The sequence below is a fragment of the Protopterus annectens genome, chromosome 8.part0, assembly GCF_019279795.1.
Source record: "Protopterus annectens isolate FY-2018-M chromosome 8.part0, PAN1.0, whole genome shotgun sequence".
NCBI classification, from domain to species: domain Eukaryota; kingdom Metazoa; phylum Chordata; order Ceratodontiformes; family Protopteridae; genus Protopterus; species Protopterus annectens.
This window is the reverse complement of record NC_056741.1, coordinates 1860060850-1860079626: the sequence shown is the minus strand read 5'-3', so window position 1 is coordinate 1860079626 and position 18777 is coordinate 1860060850. Positions and strand designations below refer to the sequence as shown.

Here is an 18777-nt window from a genome sequence, read left to right as displayed (position 1 = left end):
CCACTCACCAGGCTGAATAAAGAAAAGGTTACAGTGAGCTGCCTGTCGGGCTCTAGGATCCGCTACATAACGCAAGCACTCAGGTCACTCCAAAGCAAATACAAATATGACTCAGTCATTGTACATGCTGGTGTGAATGACCTGAGATGTACCTCCCTCAACTACATGAAAAGAGACATAGAGGAGAGCTCTCTGATCATGTAGCCCAGGCTGGTATGACCCTGACCTTGAGCAGCATCTTACCCTCACCTAGAATGATGCCACAGTATAAAGACAAAATGATCGATTTTAACAATTGGCTAAAATTTTGGTGTCATTCAAAGGGGATCCCGTGTCTGTCAGCCTGGGATGACATGCTCGACAAGCCACGTTGCTTCGCTAGGGACGGTTTGCACCTGTCACCCCTGGGCTTTCGGATATTGGCAAAGACTCTTGCCACCCCCATAGTGCCTTTTTTAGGCAAAGCTCAAAAGTCAAACCCACATCCATAGACAGCACAAGGAACAAGAAACTAAGGGTAATGCTGCTAAACGCCAGAAGTCTTAACCACAAGATGCATGCACTCGAAGCTCTCCTCAGTATGGAGAACATTGATATCTGTGCAGTGACAGAAACCTGGTTCAAGGCTCCAGAGAGCACCCCAGCACTACCAGGTTATACCTCATATCATGCTTTTCGGCCCCAAAACCCGGGCTGAACCACAAAAGGAGGAGTTTCCATATTTATCAAGGATATCCATACCTCCAGGTTAGTGGCAGTGCACGAAGTATCGGAGACCATCCATGTGCAACTGACAGTGGGCAAGACTGCTTTTCAGTTTATAGCATCCTACAGACCACCCTCTCAAAGTCAGGAATCCCACTCGGCTTTCCTGAAAACATTGGAGAACACTAAGATCTCTCCGAACACCATTTATATTGGGCGACTTCAACTACCCAAACATAGACTGGGAGCATTACTCAAGCCCCAGCACCTTAGCCCAAAGGTTCCTGGAATTTATAAACTCAAATGCTATGGAACAACTAGTCACCACTCCCACAAGAGGGGAAAACATACTAGACCTGATCATTACCAACATGGGGACTCTATGCTCCATACCAGAAGTATATCCCTCATTGGTAAGATCAGACCATAAATTAATTTCACTGGATATCCACATCCCGACCCCGCCCCCAGCCCAGAAAACCACATTTGAAAACTTCTCAAAAGCGAACTTCACACTTCTCAAAACTGAAGTGGAATCCTTCAAGGCCCCAGGGCCAGTGGAAACTACGGCCCAAACTGCAGAATCCTATATAAACACATTCTATGGACATCTCCAAGAATGCATGGATCATGCTATCCCAAACAAAATCAAGACCCAATCATCCAAAGGCAGGCGTCCAGTCTGGTGGACCCCAGCCATAAATAAACTGTACAACAGAAGGAGGAAGCTACTACATGATAGAGCAAAATCCCTAAAAGGGAAGGCATCTCTGATCAGTACTAGCAAAAAATTACGATCCCTCATAAAATCCTCCAAAGCCAGCTTCGAGAGAAAAATTGCACAGGACACTAAAGACAATCATAAGGCTTTTTTCAGTTATGTTAGGAACCTGGGATGCAACTCCCAGACTTGTTCTGAGTTGATTCTAAACAACAAAAATTACACTGAACCCACAGACACCGCCAATATCCTGGCAGACAGGTTCAGTGCAGACTTCTCCACCCCCCCCCCCCCAAAAGAGCAAGTATCTATCCAAGCAGAGTGCAGCCTCCCAAACATCTCTGATGCTCAGGTGAAGGCCGCCCTCTCCAAAGCAAAAAACACTGCTTCCATGGGACCAGATGGCGTCCCAGGTTGCGTCCTACATGAACTCCAAGAAGAACTAATCCCTCAAGTAAAACTGCTGTACAATCTCAGCCTCACTACAGGATATGTGCCCAAAGAATGGCGTACAGCAACAGTGGTCCCACTCCACAAAGGTGGCGCCTCTGCGGACCCTGGAAACTATCGCCCCATAAGCCTGACTAGCCTAGTATGCAAGGCTGTGGAGAGGATCATCATGGAACTCATAAACAAAAACATTGGGGATCTACAGACACAAGATCCTACCCAATTTGGCTTCGTCAAGGGCAGATCCTGCCTTTTGAACCTGGTCGACTTCTTCGAAACAGTCACCAAGGCCATAGATGAAGGGAAGGTAGTCCACACAGCCTATCTGGACCTCACAAAGGCATTTGACACAATACCCCACTCGGGCATCATAGATAAGCTATCCAGCCTAAATATAAACCCCTATGTCACAAGATGGATCGCAAACTGGCTCAAAGACAGAACCCACTGAGTCAGAGTTGCTGGAGCCGTGTCAGACTCGAAACCGGTCACAAGTGGCATCCCACAAGGTTCTGTCCTGGGACCTCTCTTGTTCGGTATTTACTTTTCTGAGGTACAGGCCAACGTGGGAGGACTATGGCTCACCAAGTTCGCAGATGACTACAAACTGGGCGCCATAATCGACTCTCCAGCTGACACGAACATCCTTCAAAAAGGTCTCGCAGAGACGGATAACTGGTGCCAGAGCCATGGTCTAAAGCTAAATGCCAAAAAGTGTATAGTCATACCCTTTGGCAAAAACAATGTGCCCACAAATTAACACATAGGTGGTAACCCATTAAGTACAGAGAAAGTAATTAGGTGTCTGGGGACCCAAGTTGATAGCAATCTCTCCTTTGACAACCACATTGCCAAAGTGGTTAGAAAGACCTTCTACATAGCCCACCTCATCATGAAAGGATTCACATCTAGATCAAGAGAGGTAATCGTGCCCCTTTATTCATCCCTCATCAGGCCCATCATAGAATACAATGCCCCCTTTGGGATGTACCTTACCCGACACCTGCAGCAATTAGAAAGACCCCAAAAGTACCTCAACAGGAGGATCAAGGGACTCAAACAGATGCCATATGCTGCTCGGTTAAAAAAACTGCAGCTCTACTCAGTTGCATGCCGCCTACTTCGAGGCGATCTATGCCTGACATATAAAGCTATGTCCAACCCAGAATTAATGGACATGCTCCACCTCAGTAAATCTAAATCCCTTAGAGCCACGTGCTCGAGGGACTTGAACCTCCGCACAGAAATAAATAGAACATGCTGGAGGGACAGATTCATAACCCAGAGGCTCCCTTCACTCTAGAATAGAATTCCAATTCATGTTAGGCAGAGCACCTCACTGACTCTCTTCAAGAAGAATCTTGATGAGTGGATGGGGGATCGTAGGTTTGTCCTGGGGATTACTTCCGTGTCACTATTAGACAGAGGCACAGTAAACTAAACTTTAAAAAGGGCACAGTATACTCAAATCAAGGGGTGGCGTAAGCCAAACACAGTCGGGCTAGGCTTTTAAATGCCCCAGGGCAGATAGCCTAGTATGAACCTCTGAACCTATGAACCTATAAATAAAAACAAACCAACTGAAAAAAATAGTAAAAGGTGAGAATGGAATAAAAAAAACATAACTGAATAGATAATGTAAGTAGCCAAAGATTAATATTGGTGTATGGTGTAAAATGGTTAGTAGTTAATATTGGTGTATGGTGTAAAATGGTTAGTAGTTAATATTGGTGTATGGTGTAAAATGGTTAGTAGTTAATATTGGTGTATGGTGTAAAATAGCTAGTAGTTAACATTGGTGTATGATGTAAAATGGTTAGTAGTTAATATTGGTGTATAGTGTAAAATGGTTAGTAGTTAATATTGGTGTATAGTGTAAAATGGTTAGCAGTTAATATAGGTGCTTGGTGTAAAATGGTTAGTAGTTAATATTGGTGTATAGTGTAAAATGGTTAGTAGTTAATATTGGTGTATGGTGTAAAATGGTTAGTAGTTAATATTGGTGTATGGTGTAAAATGGTTAGTAGTTAATATTGGTGTATAGTGTAAAATGGTTAATAGTTAATATTGGTGTATAGTGTAAAATGGTTAGTAGTCAATATTGGTGTATGGTGTAAAATGGTTAGTAGTTAATACTGGTGTATGGTGTAAAATGGTTAGTAGTTAATATTGGTGTATAGTGTAAAATGGTTAGTAGTTAATATTGGTGTATGGTGTAAAATGGTTAGTAGTTAATATTGGTGTATGGTGTAAAATGGTTAGTAGTTAATATTGGTGTATGGTGTAAAATGGTTAGTAGTTAATATTGGTGTATAGTGTAAAATGGTTAGTAGTTAATATTGGTGTATGGTGTAAAAAGGTTAGTAGTCAATATTGGTGTATGGTGTAAAATGGTTAGTAGTTAATACTGGTGTATGGTGTAAAATGGTTAGTAGTTGATATTGGTGTATAGTGTAAAATGGTTAATAGCTAATATTGGTGTATGGTGTAAAATGGTTAGTAGTTAATATTGGTGTATGGTGTAAAATGGTTAGTAGTTAATATTGGTGTATAGTGTAAATGGTTAGTAGTTAATATTGGTGTATAGTGTAAAATGGTTAGTAGTTAATATTGGTGTATGGTGAAAAAATGGTTAGTAGTTAATACTTAATTGGCTATCGCTGATGAAAAAGTGGAACTCCGGGCACCACATATAGAGAAAAACTCCAGAGTTTCACCTCAAGGAAGCAGCAGGTAAGCTGATGCTCCTCTTGAGAAGTGCAGTCAGGAATGCCCATATTGGCCTTCCTCTGCTAGCTAACACAGTGCATAAAATATGCAGATGAATGGCTACTAGTAGTTTATTGGCCATTTTGGGCTAATTTCTATCTCTTTCATCTCCCTGCTTTAAAACCCGTATTTGCGTGGTTTTGCGCTTGTATACAACACAGCAAAGCTCCTCCTGGTGTCCTGCAGAGTCCTACAAGCAGCAGAGTGACAAAAGAGTGACTTTGGATTGATTAAGTATCATTTCTCTGCATTTTTTTTATGTTGACTGCTAATTTCACCTAAAACACGATCTTCTAGCGTTTTTATGCTCTAAAAAGCTGGGGGTTTTTTGCTGCATATTGTACTTATTTATCTGATTGCACCTGTAAAGTCGTTTTTAATTGTTTTTGTGTTCTAAGCATCTGTTTAACTGTTGTAAGCTACACACTCAAGTGCGCTAGCCTTTTCTGAGCATTTAAAGTGTTTTTAATGTAAGTTACTGTATTTCTGAAAAAAACATATTCTTGTTTCCCGCCATTTCTAAGCTAGTCTAGTCCAATTTTCAGGTTCTGCTGAATTCAGGGCTGTGGTACAAGTTCCTGTGTTGCTCATAACTTACTTGGATAGAAGGAAGTTTCTTTGTTCACCAGTGAGAGTGGGGAGCTTTGAGCAGCCTATCTGTCCCTGGAGGAGTGGTCTAAGCCCAGCAACTAGTTTATTGGCCATTTTGGGCTAATTTCTCTCTCTCTCTCTTCCATCTCCCTGCTTTAAAACCCGCATTTGCGTGGTTTTGCACGGATTTGTGCACCGTGCAGCGCCGGTTAGCTAGGGTTAAATTATTCCCGGCTCCACAAAGTCTGCTTTTCAAATTTTCCCTTGGAACTAGTCAAACTCTCAACTTAAGCATTCAAACCTTTCATTTACAGTCCAGCACTTGCTCAAATCTCTTAGTAAGCACTAATAAACGCTAGCACTACACCCCTTTATACTATAAAGAAGAACAGGGCTCCCTATTCGTCCCTACCGGACAGTCAGGAAAACAGCTCACTTTATCTGTTCAGGCATGTCCAAAGGGCAGTTTCAGGTGTACTCTCCAGTCCAGCTGGTGAATTTGGGCATCTTGAGGCAATGTTACAATTGTCTCATTTACACTAGACAACCCTCTCCTCCTTCCAACAAACACAGATGTATGTGAGGGATGCAACTATACAGCCAAACTGGAGGCCAAGCTCTCTCAACCCAAGACTGGAACAGCCAGTCATGAGGAGAAGGGAAACATTTGCACCACACTACCAGTTTCACATAGACCAGTCATATCTGCACCAGCAAACAACACACATAAATACACAAAAACATACTCGGAAGCTCTAAACAAAAATCTGCCAAAGCAGCAGAGACCTCCAAAGCAGACATCCAAGCAACCTCCACCCCCCAACAACAACCACATATCACATACTTCACAAAGTCAGTGTGCCACGCAGTCACAGCCCTTATGGCTAAATAACACACCCAATACACTAGTAATAAGTGACTCTGTTGTCAGGCACACTGACGTCCCCCTCACTAGACTGAACAAGGAGAAGGTTACTGTAAGCTGCCTGTTGGGTGCCAGGATCCACCACATAACACAAGCACTCTGGTCACTCCAAAACAAGTACAAATATGACTCTGTCATTGTCCATGTTGGTGTGATTGACCTGAGACGTACCTCCCTGGACTACATGAAAAGAGACATAGAGGAGCTCTCTGATCATGTAGCCCAGGCCGGTATGACCCTGACCCTGAGTAGCATCTTGCTCTCACCAAGAATTATGCCACAGTATAAAGATAAAATGATAAATTTTAACAATTGGCTAAGCTATTGGTGTCATTCAAAGGGGATCCAGTGTCTGTCAGCCTGGATGACATGCTGGACTAGCCACGTTGCTTCGCCAGAGACGGCTTGCACCTGTCGCCCTTAGGCTTTCGAATACTGTTTAAGGCTCTTACCACCCCCATAGTGCATTTTTTAGGCAAGGCTCAAAAGACAAACCCACCTCCATAAACAACACAAGAAACCAAAAACTGAGGGTAATGCTACTCAATGCCAGAAGTCTAAACCTCAAAATGCACGCACTCGAGGCACTCCTCAGTATGGAGAGAATCGATGTCTGTATGAAGGTCCTACCAAACACCATGATATTGGGTGATTTCAACTACCCAAACATTGACTGGGAAAACTACTCAAGTACTGACTCCTTTGCCGAGCACTTCCTAAAGTTTATACACTCAAACGCCCTGGAACAACTGGTCACCACTCCCACAAGAGGTGACAACATATTGGACCTGATCATCACCAATATGGGGGATCAGTGTTCCACACCAGAGGTAAACCCGTCGCTGGTAAGATCAGACCATAAACTAATCACACTGGACATCCACATCCCGACCCCACCTCCAGTCAAGGAATCCACTGTGAAAAACTTTTCAAAAGCAAACTTCACACTTCTCAAGACCCAGGTGGAAAGTTTCAAAGCCCCCTTGCTAAAGGATAATGCTGCCCAAACCACAGAATCCTTTACAAATGCATTTTATGAGCACCTACAGGAATGCATGGATCGAGCCATCCTAAGTAAAACCAAGACTCACTCCTCCAAAAAGAAGAAACCAGTCTGGTGGACCCCAGCCATAAATAAGCTATACAACAGAAGGAGGAAACTATTACATGATAGAGCAAAATCCCAAAAAGGGAAGGCATCCATGATCAGTATTAGCAAGAAACTATGATCCCTCATAAAATCATCTAAGGCCAGCTTCGAAAGAAAAATTGCCAAAGACTCTAAAGATAATCACAAAGTCTTCTTTAGCTATGTCAAAAATCTAGGTGGCAAAACTCAGATCTGCTCTGAGCTAGTACAAAATGGCAAAAAATACACTGAACCAACTGACACTGCCATCATCCTGGCTGACAGATTCAATGCAAACTTTACCCCCACCCCCACCCCCAAAAGGGCGCGTGTCCATCCCAGAAGAATGTAGAGCCCCAGACATCACAGACAAACAGGTGAAAACAGCCCTTTCTAAAGCCAAAAACACAGCATCAATGGGACCGGATGGTATCCCAGGCTACGTCTTACACGAGCTCCAAAATGAACTAAACCTTCACCTAAATTCACTGTTCAAACTCAGCCTTACCACAGGCTATGTTCCCAAAGAATGGCGTACAGCAACAGTTATCCCGCTCCACAAAGGTGGTGCCACAACGGATCCTGGGAACTATCACCCTATAAGCCTGACTAGCCTGGTCTGCAAAGTTATGGAGCACATCATCATGGAACTCATTAACAGAGACATTGGGAACCTCCAGACACTGGACCCTACCCAATTCGGCTTTGTTAAAGGCAGATCTTGCCTCCTTAACCTAGTTGACTTCTTTGAAACAGTTACCAAGGCCATAGATGAGGGAAAGGTAGTCCACACAGCCTACCTGGACCTCGCAAAGGCCTTCGACACCATTCCCCACTCTGGCATTATAGACAAGCTTACCAGCTTGACCATTAACCTCTATATCACGAGATGGGTTGCCAACTGACTCATGGATAGAACTCAAATGGTCAGTATATACTTCTCTGAGGTACAGGCAAACACGGGAGGACTATGGCTGACCAAGTTCGCAGATGATTGCACACTGGGGGCCATAATTGACTCTCCAGCTGACACAGACATCCTCACATCTTGATCAAGAGAGGTCATTGTGCCCATCTACTCATCAGGCCCATAATAGAGTACAATGCTCCATTTGGGATGTACCTTACTAGACACCTGCAACAGCTGGAAAGACCACAGAAGTTCCTCCCAAGAGGATCGTGGGCCTCAAACATATGCCCTATGCAGCTCGACTAAAGAAATTCCAGCTCTACTCGGTTGCTTACCGCCTACTCACAGGTGATCTTTGCCTGACGTACAAGGCCATGTCTAACCCGGAATTAATGGACATGCTCTACCTCAAAAAAAAACAAATCTCTTAGAGCCACATGCTCTAGGGATTTAAACCTCAGCACAACAATAAATAGGACATGCTGGAGGGATAGATTCCTGTCCCAGAGACTTCCCTCACTCTGGAATAGAGTCCCAATCTATGTTAGGCAGAGCCCCTCACTGACTCCCTTCAAGAGAAATCTTGACGAGTGGATGGGAAATCGTAAATTTACCCCTGGGATCACTTCAATGGCCCTGGTGGACAGAGGCTCAGGAAACTAATCTAAAAGGGAGGCGAAAGCCAACACATTCTGGCTAGGCTTATAAATGCCCTTGGGCAGATAGCCTAGTACCTACCTATGAACCTACATAGCTGGAAATCAGGTAATGGTAGATGTGGGTTAGTTAGATGTTGTAACCCTAAAAGAGTATTCTTACTGTACTGTGCAATCTGATTTTTAGCAGTGACAGCCGTAGAAGTAAAACACAGATAAGATAGCAAAATAAAGGAACATTAAAACAGTTAAAATGCAGTAACACAAGTTAATTGTAGCAGTACAGGCAAACTACAACCCGGCAGCAACAAGACTTAACCTCTCAGCTCTAGCTGGGCAAGGCAAATCGTCAGTAACAAGACAGCAAGCAGCAATAAATACTGAAAGAATAATTGGAGTGGTACTTAACTCCTCGACCTTCATATGAGGTATGACCCTCAAAGAATCCAGCAGCGTAAGCAGACCTCATTGTCTTGTACATAATGAGTTCAGAGTTGTGACATCCAGGGGGGAGTAGATTGTGAGTTCAGACAAGCCATATATAATGAAAAGTTAAGCAAAAAATAAATAAATCACCCGAAGCAGTGACAAAGAGTAGCTAACTCAGTAGCAGGAGCAAGTTGTAGAAACACAAAATCTGTACATGTCCTAAATAAGAACAGTACATGTAGATACAGAGCAAGTGCTCTGGTTAAGAATGGGGAAGACAGTACAAGTTGTTTTCGGGTTGCAGTGAACAGAAGTAGTATGGCAAGTAATTGGGACAAACAACAGTACATTGCATTAGGCAAGCTAGCAGCCGACAGGTGTATAAGATGCTAGAATAGAGTTATAGCCAAGTAGTCATTCAGATGGCTTTGACCGTTCTTAGTGGCAAAAGTGACTCAAATACTTTGAGATTAATTGCACTGCAGTACTTTACCAGGAGGATACTAATGTGAGGTTTGCAGTACTAAGTCCACAGATGGAAATCACGTGCTTACTCCAGGGGAGAAGTTTTAAGGGGGAAATAAAACTTAAGCTCTGCCGATAACTGACCCTTCATTGCCAACAGGTAGTCATTTGTAAAGTCCAGATTACATGCACGCATTTTGTTTATTTCACCAAAGGAGATGAAAACCAATGGGCAGTGCACTGATGCTAGACATACTATAGCATGCAAAAGCATTGTTTCAGCCTTTAATGGTTTAAACTTAAAATAACTACCTTATGTTTAAGTGATTGCCTCCAGACAGGCAACAATAGTAAAATCACAAACAGACCCTTGAGGAATGGGGAGGTAAAGGTAAATGTCAGGTTAAACAATGTACTGAATTCATGTCACTGTAATGATGCCTTATTAACAGCAGAATGTACACTGAGTAATAAAAGAGCAAGAATTTGAGCCCTGCACTACTCCACACTCAAGCAGTAATAATCAGGTGACGTACCACCTGACACAACCTGTTGGTGGCTGAAGAGGTAAAAGGCAAACCACTTGAGCACCATAATATTAACTGTACACTCAGATGATTGAAATATGATTATTCTTTATGTAGAATGCTGTGAGATCAAGGAGGACAAAGGCTGAATATAATCTCTGGGCCCATTTACACCATCTCATCTGGGCAGCCTCAGTGCTTTGTTGAGCTCAAAAACTAGACTGATATAGATTTAAGAGGTCATGAGAAGTAAGGTGTGAATATAGCTATGATGTACTCTGCATTGCTATGTAACCTTGTCTGTAAAAGAAAGGCTTGACAGTGGATGCTTATCAGCCAGATCAAGCAGATCCAGCAAGGCTGTTAAGGAGACATTAAACAAAGGTTCTTAAGAATAGGGTGGTAAACCAGTGACCCCAAAGAAGTCAGTATGATTTGTTAAATCATTGGACCTGGAGACTCTAGACAAGATTTTGCAAGCCTAGGTGAGTGAGGATGGGACTGAGCTGCTGACATCAGCTCACCTGTGCTTGGGGAGGGGGAGGCTGCCTAGTTTCATTGAAGTGGCAGCCTAGCAAGCTCCATACTGCAAGCATTATACTAATGGTCAGGAAGGTTGCTCATGCACGAAAGCATGACTGCACCTTTTGAAGGCAGTGAATGAAGAGCTTGCAAGGTTTCTGCAGGCTAAGCGGGGTTAGGGCACACTGTACCAGTGCCCTTGATTTCCTCACCAATCCCAGACAAGGGTCTGGCTATCTCTGTGGGAGGCTTACTGCATGTCCAGTAGTGCCAGAGAACAAGAGGAGGAACTGGTGGCAGTTGATGATCATCAATTTACAAGCCTAGTTGATCCAGGATCCAAGCTGTAGTGGCATAATTGCAGGGTAAAGCAACTGTAACTTCATCATAGTAAATGTAAGAAAACTCCGTAAGTTCATTGTTGTATATGAGCCTAGCTGTGCAACCCAAATGTGACCCACAAATTTGATTTATATTGGGGGGTGATTTACTGACTGCTTAATCAGAGACAAGGGGTGGCATATGCCTTTCTACTTGGATCTATATGCAAAGAATACCATATATTCCTCAATTTCAGTGCAAAGGACTTCCATTTTCATTTTACTTTCTTGCCTTTTGGCATTTCCGCTGTCCCTTGGGTCTGTACAAAGTGCCATGTCCTTGCAGTGACACTTCTGAGAACAAAAATCCAAATGTACACTGACCTGGTTGACTGCCTGTTGCAGGCTCAAACTTAAGAGGTACTGCAGGGAAGTCCCCTATTTATCTTCAGCTATCTGCAGCACTTGAGATTTCCTTGAATCTGGTCTAATATCCAGCACAATGGATTGGTTAGGTCTAATTAGAATTGACCTTGCTACCACTCCAAAGACATCAGGGGAATATTTTTTTTATTTAATCCAGTTCTGTCTGTATGATTGCTTTCTTTGTTTTTTATTTATTTTCTTTTTTTAAGTGGGAGTAGGAACTTTGCTGATGTCATGGGTGTTCTGTTTGCTCCACGCTTAATGACATTTTTTCCCGGTTAGTCATGACTTTTAAGTGCTGCAAAGGAAAATGCATTGTGTTTAGTTCTAACCAGATTTCACCTTGCTTCACTATGCACAATACTGGGGTATGTTGCACCATATAATCATTATTTGTTTTCAAGTGTTTATAATAGTTGTCTACCTTTCTCCATATTAATTTCGTTCCCTCACCTTATTTGCTTGGCTGTTACTAGTAGAGCAACTTTGCTCTGAGCATTGCTACCGCTGTTTGCTTACAGGAACTCCTTATTGCCCCTAGCTCTGCTGCACTGCTTCTGTGCTGCTGCTGTTTTTCTATAGTAATTTTTTTGCATGCAGGTGAGCTACCCAGATTGTTGTTGGTACAGTGCCTCCCTGCTGTTCTGTAACTGTTCATAACCAACATCAACAGCCATTAATGACTCCATTTTCCTTTATACTTAGGCCAATTATTGACAGTAACTATATCTGACTGCATCCAAGTATATGGCAACTATGTCTGATAAATACCAGAAGTAATTATTTGGTGGTACCTCAGTGTATGGATTCTCTAGAATGGTGTGTTTTGTGGCTTCTGAGCTAACCTTTCCATTTCACTGGTAGCAGTCGATCCTTGAAGTGCGTACTACATTGCATCTGAGGCAGGCTCCCTTCAAGTTATTGGTTCCATCAGATCCTGCTGTTCTAGAGTGTTCTATGTGTAATTTTTACTAAGTGTTCGGCATGAAGGATATTGTTTCTATACTGAATTTGAGTTTTGCTTTGTCGTTGCTATAATTATGTACTGTACTAGACAGTACTTCTGTTTTACTCTCTGATTATACTGCATTCTAGTTTATTCTGCCTCTTCAGCCCTCATACTTTTATGCTGAATTTTGATACTGTACATGTGAACTACTGCTGGATTAGACTGTATTGTTAGTTTATTACCTGTAGGTTAGAGTAGTTATTGCATCACTGTTTTTATGTCTCCTACTAAATCTTTTGCACAGTACAGTTTATCTACCTAACATTTTCTCTCTCTGCTGATTAAATTGGTTCAGTGCATCATTCTTGGCAAAATCAGACGCCCAGGCTATTGTAGCCCTTCTGTTGCCATCTTCCGCTTGTGGTATTCTGAGACGACATAGGAACTGCTTAATACTAGTCGATCTCACGGCGGGTGGGGGGTTCGCAGAGTCAAGGCAACAGAGATACCAGCCAACACCCTCTTGGACCAATGTGACATGATTTGTGAAAGGAGTAATTATATAACCTGGTGGCTTCCCGTTCACTTATCAAAGATGATCATTAAGCAACACAAATGCAGTCATACTTCCATAAGACCACACTAAACCAAAGTGTGCTGTTGTTGTTACAAAAATAAATCCACTCCCTAAACCTTCAAGTATTCGGGCTAAAAAGCCTCTGCTGCAACCCAGAAACACAACCCCGCCATACTGTAATAACTTAGTGAGTCATCAGACTGCAGAACTTCCCCTGCCACTGTGTCTGGCTGTCCAAGTACAAATGCCCTAGTAAGTGGCGAATCCATTGTCTAGTCTATTGACTCAGTGCTCGATAAATGCAGGGTGTTAACTACCTTTCCGGTGCCAGGATCCATGACATCACAAGAGCCCTCCAGTCTGTCATGTATGACAGCTATACCGTGGTGTTAGCTGATGTAGGTATGAAAGATCTGAAGTGTTCAACCTAGAAGAACATGCTGACACTTGTTGTAGAGTTTGCTTTGCTAGTGTCAACTGTATATTAATCAGATCAGACAATAGTAGTAGAAGTATAACGCGTAACTTCGTCAAGTCAAAAAGTAATAATAAAATCTTCTAAATATATATATATATTTTTTTTTATCAGGCATGTTTACTGTGCTTTTGTAAAAAAACAAAGTGTTATTGCACATGTTAACATCCCTTCCCCCCCCATCAGTGTGACATTTGAGTCCTGCCCTACCTAGTAGTACTGTCATAAAATATATAGCCCTATCTTATTTCGTGATTTTTTTTTACAAAGCAGATTTTTACTTGGCTGGAAATACTACATGGCTGGAAATATTCCTTTTAGTTCATTATTATATATAAATCTTCATATATAAATATATACATATAAATTTTTGTATAAAAATCAGTTTCTTTTTCAGTAACCTATTGTATTGTTAAGAAAAGACGTTCTTCTAGCTTCTCCAGGTCTGTGTGTACAAACCGAAAAAAACCTATAACTGTATAATTAGTTAGTATATTTATATTATCATCATTTTTTTAAAGTGGAAAAAGAGAACCAAAAAAGAAAAAAAAATATATGATGATGATAAACAAAATATAATATAAATGTCAAATGATTTAAAAAAAAGTACGAAAACCAAAATTTGTAAAAAAAAAAAAAAAAAAATACACTTAGTCATGTAAACAATGCAATTTTTTTTCTTCCCAGTGCACTTTTAAATGAAACAGTAGTGTTTAGTAGGGGCTTTCTAAAAGAGTTCAGCTTTAATTGCCACATGAGTTCCTGTTTCTCCAGAATAGAGTCCTGCAATCACACAGGATGGTACCCAGATACAAAGCAAAGATAACTGGCTTTAACAACTGTCTAATTAGCTGCTGTCCTGGTGTGTGTGTGTGTGTGTGGGGGGGGGGGGGTTGGGAGTCATTATCTTTGAGTGAGGTAATTAACAGCCCAACCGTCAATGACATGCACCTTTCTTTCCATGTATTCCATATACCAGTCAAAGGACTTTTTGCCCCATTGGTGCCTTTTGGACATTCCAGCGTAACATAAAGGCTTGCAGTAACTTCCAGTCTCCCCTGCCTATTGCCACAAATCTTAACAAAAAATTGCTGTGTTTAGGTGTTCTGTGGCATCTTGAATACATCCATATGCATGTTACAACTGAGACTTGGTTTCAGAGTAAAGACAGCACTCCTTCTTTTAGTAGGTTTCATCTTCATTTTCTTACATAGGTGAGGTGGGTTATTTCTGGGCTTCTGGATGGAGTCTATTGGTTACATATTTCAGCGCCTGTCATACTTTCAGACTTGCTGGAAATGGGGGGATTGTCAGTACTTATCAGGGACCCAGTTATCTGAAGACATATTCACCATGACCCAGAAATGGAGCTTACTGAAGTTTGTATTACCCTAAACAAGACAGGTTATCAAATTATCACCTACTATAGGACTATCCATGTCCCCGAATGTACTTACTAAACAGCCCGTATATAGAAATACTGTTTTCATTGGGTGACTTCAACAATCCATTTATTAAATAGTGGACTTTAACCACAAAGGCTGGTATGCCCAAAGATTCCTAGACATTATAAGTGCTAACTCCTTTGTATAAGTAGTTAAGCAGCCTACTTGGGGGGGGGGTCAAAATCTTTGCTGACTTCATCCCAACAAACATAACACTTGCACTACTCCTCTGCATTCTCAGCTTTGGTCAAGTCCAGTAGTCTTCTCTTTCGATTACCTAAACCCACCACAGTGAACACCTTCTAAATTCAGTCTTTGAAAATACAGACCTATTAAAACTGTACATTGAGCTGTCAAACTTTCAGCTGCAAGATTTCCAGCCAACATATAGATTCAGCTGTCATGCCAGTGAATTTTACTCATGTCTAATAAATAGTATAAATCAAATAGTCTCAATTATAACCAAATACATAGGGGAACATAAAAATAAACCACCCTGGTGAAATACTAGCTATGTATTGAAAGAAAAAAATGCTGGAGGTGGTTAAAGCCTACAGTAAATCAAAATCCGCCATCAGTAAATACAAAAGATCAGCAAACATTTGAAGTTATCTAAAGGAAGATAATAAACATAGATTCTAATTAGCATTAAAAGCAAAGGGTAATCATAAACACTTAAAACACAGTTCTGTGGGGCAGAGGATTGCAGCCCTGACTGCGATCCAGGTGAGACCATGTTCAATTAGTAGGAGCCAGAGCTGGGGGGAGTGCAACGGGAGGATAGGATTTAGTGGCATATAGCTCGTACTTCCTGAGAGGAGGAGGTAAGTGGCTTGGCTTGCCACTTGTCTGACACCCAGTGGGAATTCTGGGTAGTACACATCATGGAATCTGGGCCAGAGGGACATGCTGCTGTGACATAGCTGCTTAGCTCAAGGAAAGTTATGGGGGTGTCTACTGAGGGGTATTAGGAGTTGGTTGGGGGGTGACTCTCTTGACTGCCTGGAAGATGGTCCCATGGTAGGTTTTCACCTCACAGGGGAATGAATGGGCTAGTGATGGCTTTTGCCCTGCCCATTGAGGAATGAATAGGCAGCATGAATTGCAAGGGGCTGATGGTCAGTAAGCGAAGAGTTATAAATAAAAAATAAAAAACAGCAATACTTTGAATTTATTCATGGTGGTACTACTTTCCTTGAGACTAAAGATGCTGTTGATATTCTAGTAATTGAAGTTCAACAAATTCTGAGTTAGTACTCGCAGTATTGTTATTATGGAACATGTCCTTACTGCACTGTCTGAAAATAGAAATACCATCTCTCTTGACCCTGACAGTGTATGTGGCTGTTTAATCAACAGTCCCAAGTGCACCTTCTCTCATCCCCTCTTAAAACTGTTCATATTAAGCATAGCCATAGGATATGTTCCACCTCAGATCCCTGTAACTATTAAACCGTCAGCCCAACAAGCTCCACTAGATAACAAAAAAAAAAATGCATTTCTCTATACCCACAGCAGTATGGTTTTGTCAAAAGGAGATCATGTCTACTTAATTTATCAAATGTCAAAAAAGTCACCAGAGCTATAAATAGCAAATGTACAGTTCATACAGTATACCTCAATTTGGCAAGGTCTTTGGCACAATTTCCTGTGCTGGAATTAAGCTTAAAGGCCTAAATGTGTACCTTATATTGTAAGGTAGATAGTAAATTGGCTGATCGATAGAACCCATGTTGTAAAGTAGCAGGTGCCACCTCAGAAAGCAGATACTTTCAGTAATGGCATTACTCAGGGCTCGGTACTAGGACCCTTTCTGTTTGGCATCAGTTTCTCATATCCCCAAACCACTAACCCAAATGTATGACTAGCTACTTTTGCTGGTGACTGCTAACTTGTATGGGCTAAAAATAAAATAGTCATGCAGAACAGTGATGTATTAGAGGCAGACTTAAATCAAAGAAATGTAGCTTTGTCAGCTCTGCTAAGCAAATCTTGACAGCAGCTTACAATATGAATAGCACCCTACTCCAGACTAATATAGTTGAAGGTATTAGTAGCTTAAAAAATATCTACATAGCAACAGCACTCAGAAAAATGCTTCTGTCCTGCCCAGTTAATTACTAAAGGTATGTCATCCAGGTCAAAATCAGTTGTCATTTCTCTTTACTCTTTCCTTAACAGATCAGTTGTAGAATACAATGCTCCTTTTAATATGTATCTAGCCAAATATGTCACACAGTTTAGAAAGATCGCAGAGATTTCTAAATTAAAAAAAAATCCTTTGCAGTGATTTATGTCTAGCATTCTGTGCTGTTATGGATCCCTCCCATCTGCTACACCTCCATAAAACAAATAGCTCCACAAGCACTCAAACCAAGAATTTAATATCCGTCAACAAATAAATAAGACACGCTGGTGTAACATGTTTATTACTTAATACTTTCCCTGTCTCTGGTATAATCTTTTGTTACATGTAAAATAAAGTGATAGCCTCACTTCCTTTAAGGCAAACTTTGACAATTGGATAGGAGTTCAAAAATTCATACCTTGCCTGAGTTTTGCCTCTCCTAGTACAGGAGGTGCTGTATGAAGGTGGGTATTAGCAAGAGATTATGGTTATTGCACGATTCATTTGTCTGCCTCTAAAGACAGAAGCTGGAGACTCCCAAGAATTTATTTTACAGTTATCAAAGTGTAAAACCCCAGCCATTACCCACTGCAGTGTCTCTTCTTAGATACTGTGTTGAGCGCTCATATGTCTTTTACTTTTAAAAGTGACAGTGGTGTATTTTCCTCCATTTAAACTGTTACCAAGTAAAAGTGATAATGCAGAAGCATGAAGTGCTTTCAGTGTTTATCAGAGTGGGCTTCATTTTTTGGCAGGTGTAGTGGGATGTTGGCCCTGTGCTGACTTGATGAGCTGTGGTTCGGTGTCATGTACTAGTACGTTGTGGTAGTGACGGCTCAGTTAAAGGGCTGCCATTTGCTGTTAGATTTTTAAGGCTGGAAGAAGATGCTGCACTGTTAATGGAGGTTATCGCTGTGTGCTGTAATGCCATTTTTAGTTTAAAGTTAAACATGTCAGTGTTGTACTTTTTAAGGAGTTGTATTAATGAGGGCCATTGTGTTTTTTAATGTAGATTTGTAAATCACTTAGCACATCCTTTTGTCCTTGTTTTTCTAGGATTTCCAGTGCCAAAAAAAAGTCCATTATTGTCTGAGAAAATTGATGAAACTCTGCAGTCTGACCTTAAGAAAGAGAGAACTCTGCAAGAAGCCTCTTCTGGTAACAATCCAACTGGTAGGTGGAAGGCAAATGTTACCAGCTGGGTTATCCTTTTTCTTTCAGACATTTCTGAACCAAATTCAGTTTTTCCACCCCTTTTAGAGCTTTCTGTTACTTGCATTTTCCTTTTCAGTTTGCAGCAATTCTGTCCTTGATGCTGAAAGACAAGATGAAACCTGAGCTTTTCAAATTAAGTGAAGTGCCCATGTAGTCACTAGATAAGGAGACAGTCATGTACTCTACCTTGACTTTTGCATAATGTTCCTAATTGCTGCCGGTGATTCAACATTGCCACTTACAAATTAACTTACTGCACACTGCCTTACAGAAACAGAATTCAAAGGAAGACCATGGAAGGAGCATTGCTTGAAAGGAGGGCTTGTATCAGAGGATGTCAAAAGTCCCGAGACAGTCAACTTGAAGCCTAGATTATGAAGAGTCATTAGATCCTCTTAAGACCTGTCTGATCTTTTGACATCTGCCAGTCCTTCGGCCATTTC

General features: G+C 41.4%; 1 protein-coding gene across 3 annotated transcripts in view; it reads left to right on the top strand.

The window, feature by feature from the left end:
- Positions 1–18777, top strand: part of LOC122809683 (zinc finger protein 2 homolog) — a 350734-nt gene that overhangs the window by 258269 nt on the left and 73688 nt on the right. For all 3 annotated transcript variants that reach the window (XM_044081358.1, XM_044081359.1, XM_044081360.1), the window contains one exon: positions 18176–18292. In XM_044081358.1, coding sequence (XP_043937293.1) covers positions 18176–18292 — 117 coding nt within the window. The remainder of the gene's footprint in view (positions 1–18175; positions 18293–18777) is intronic.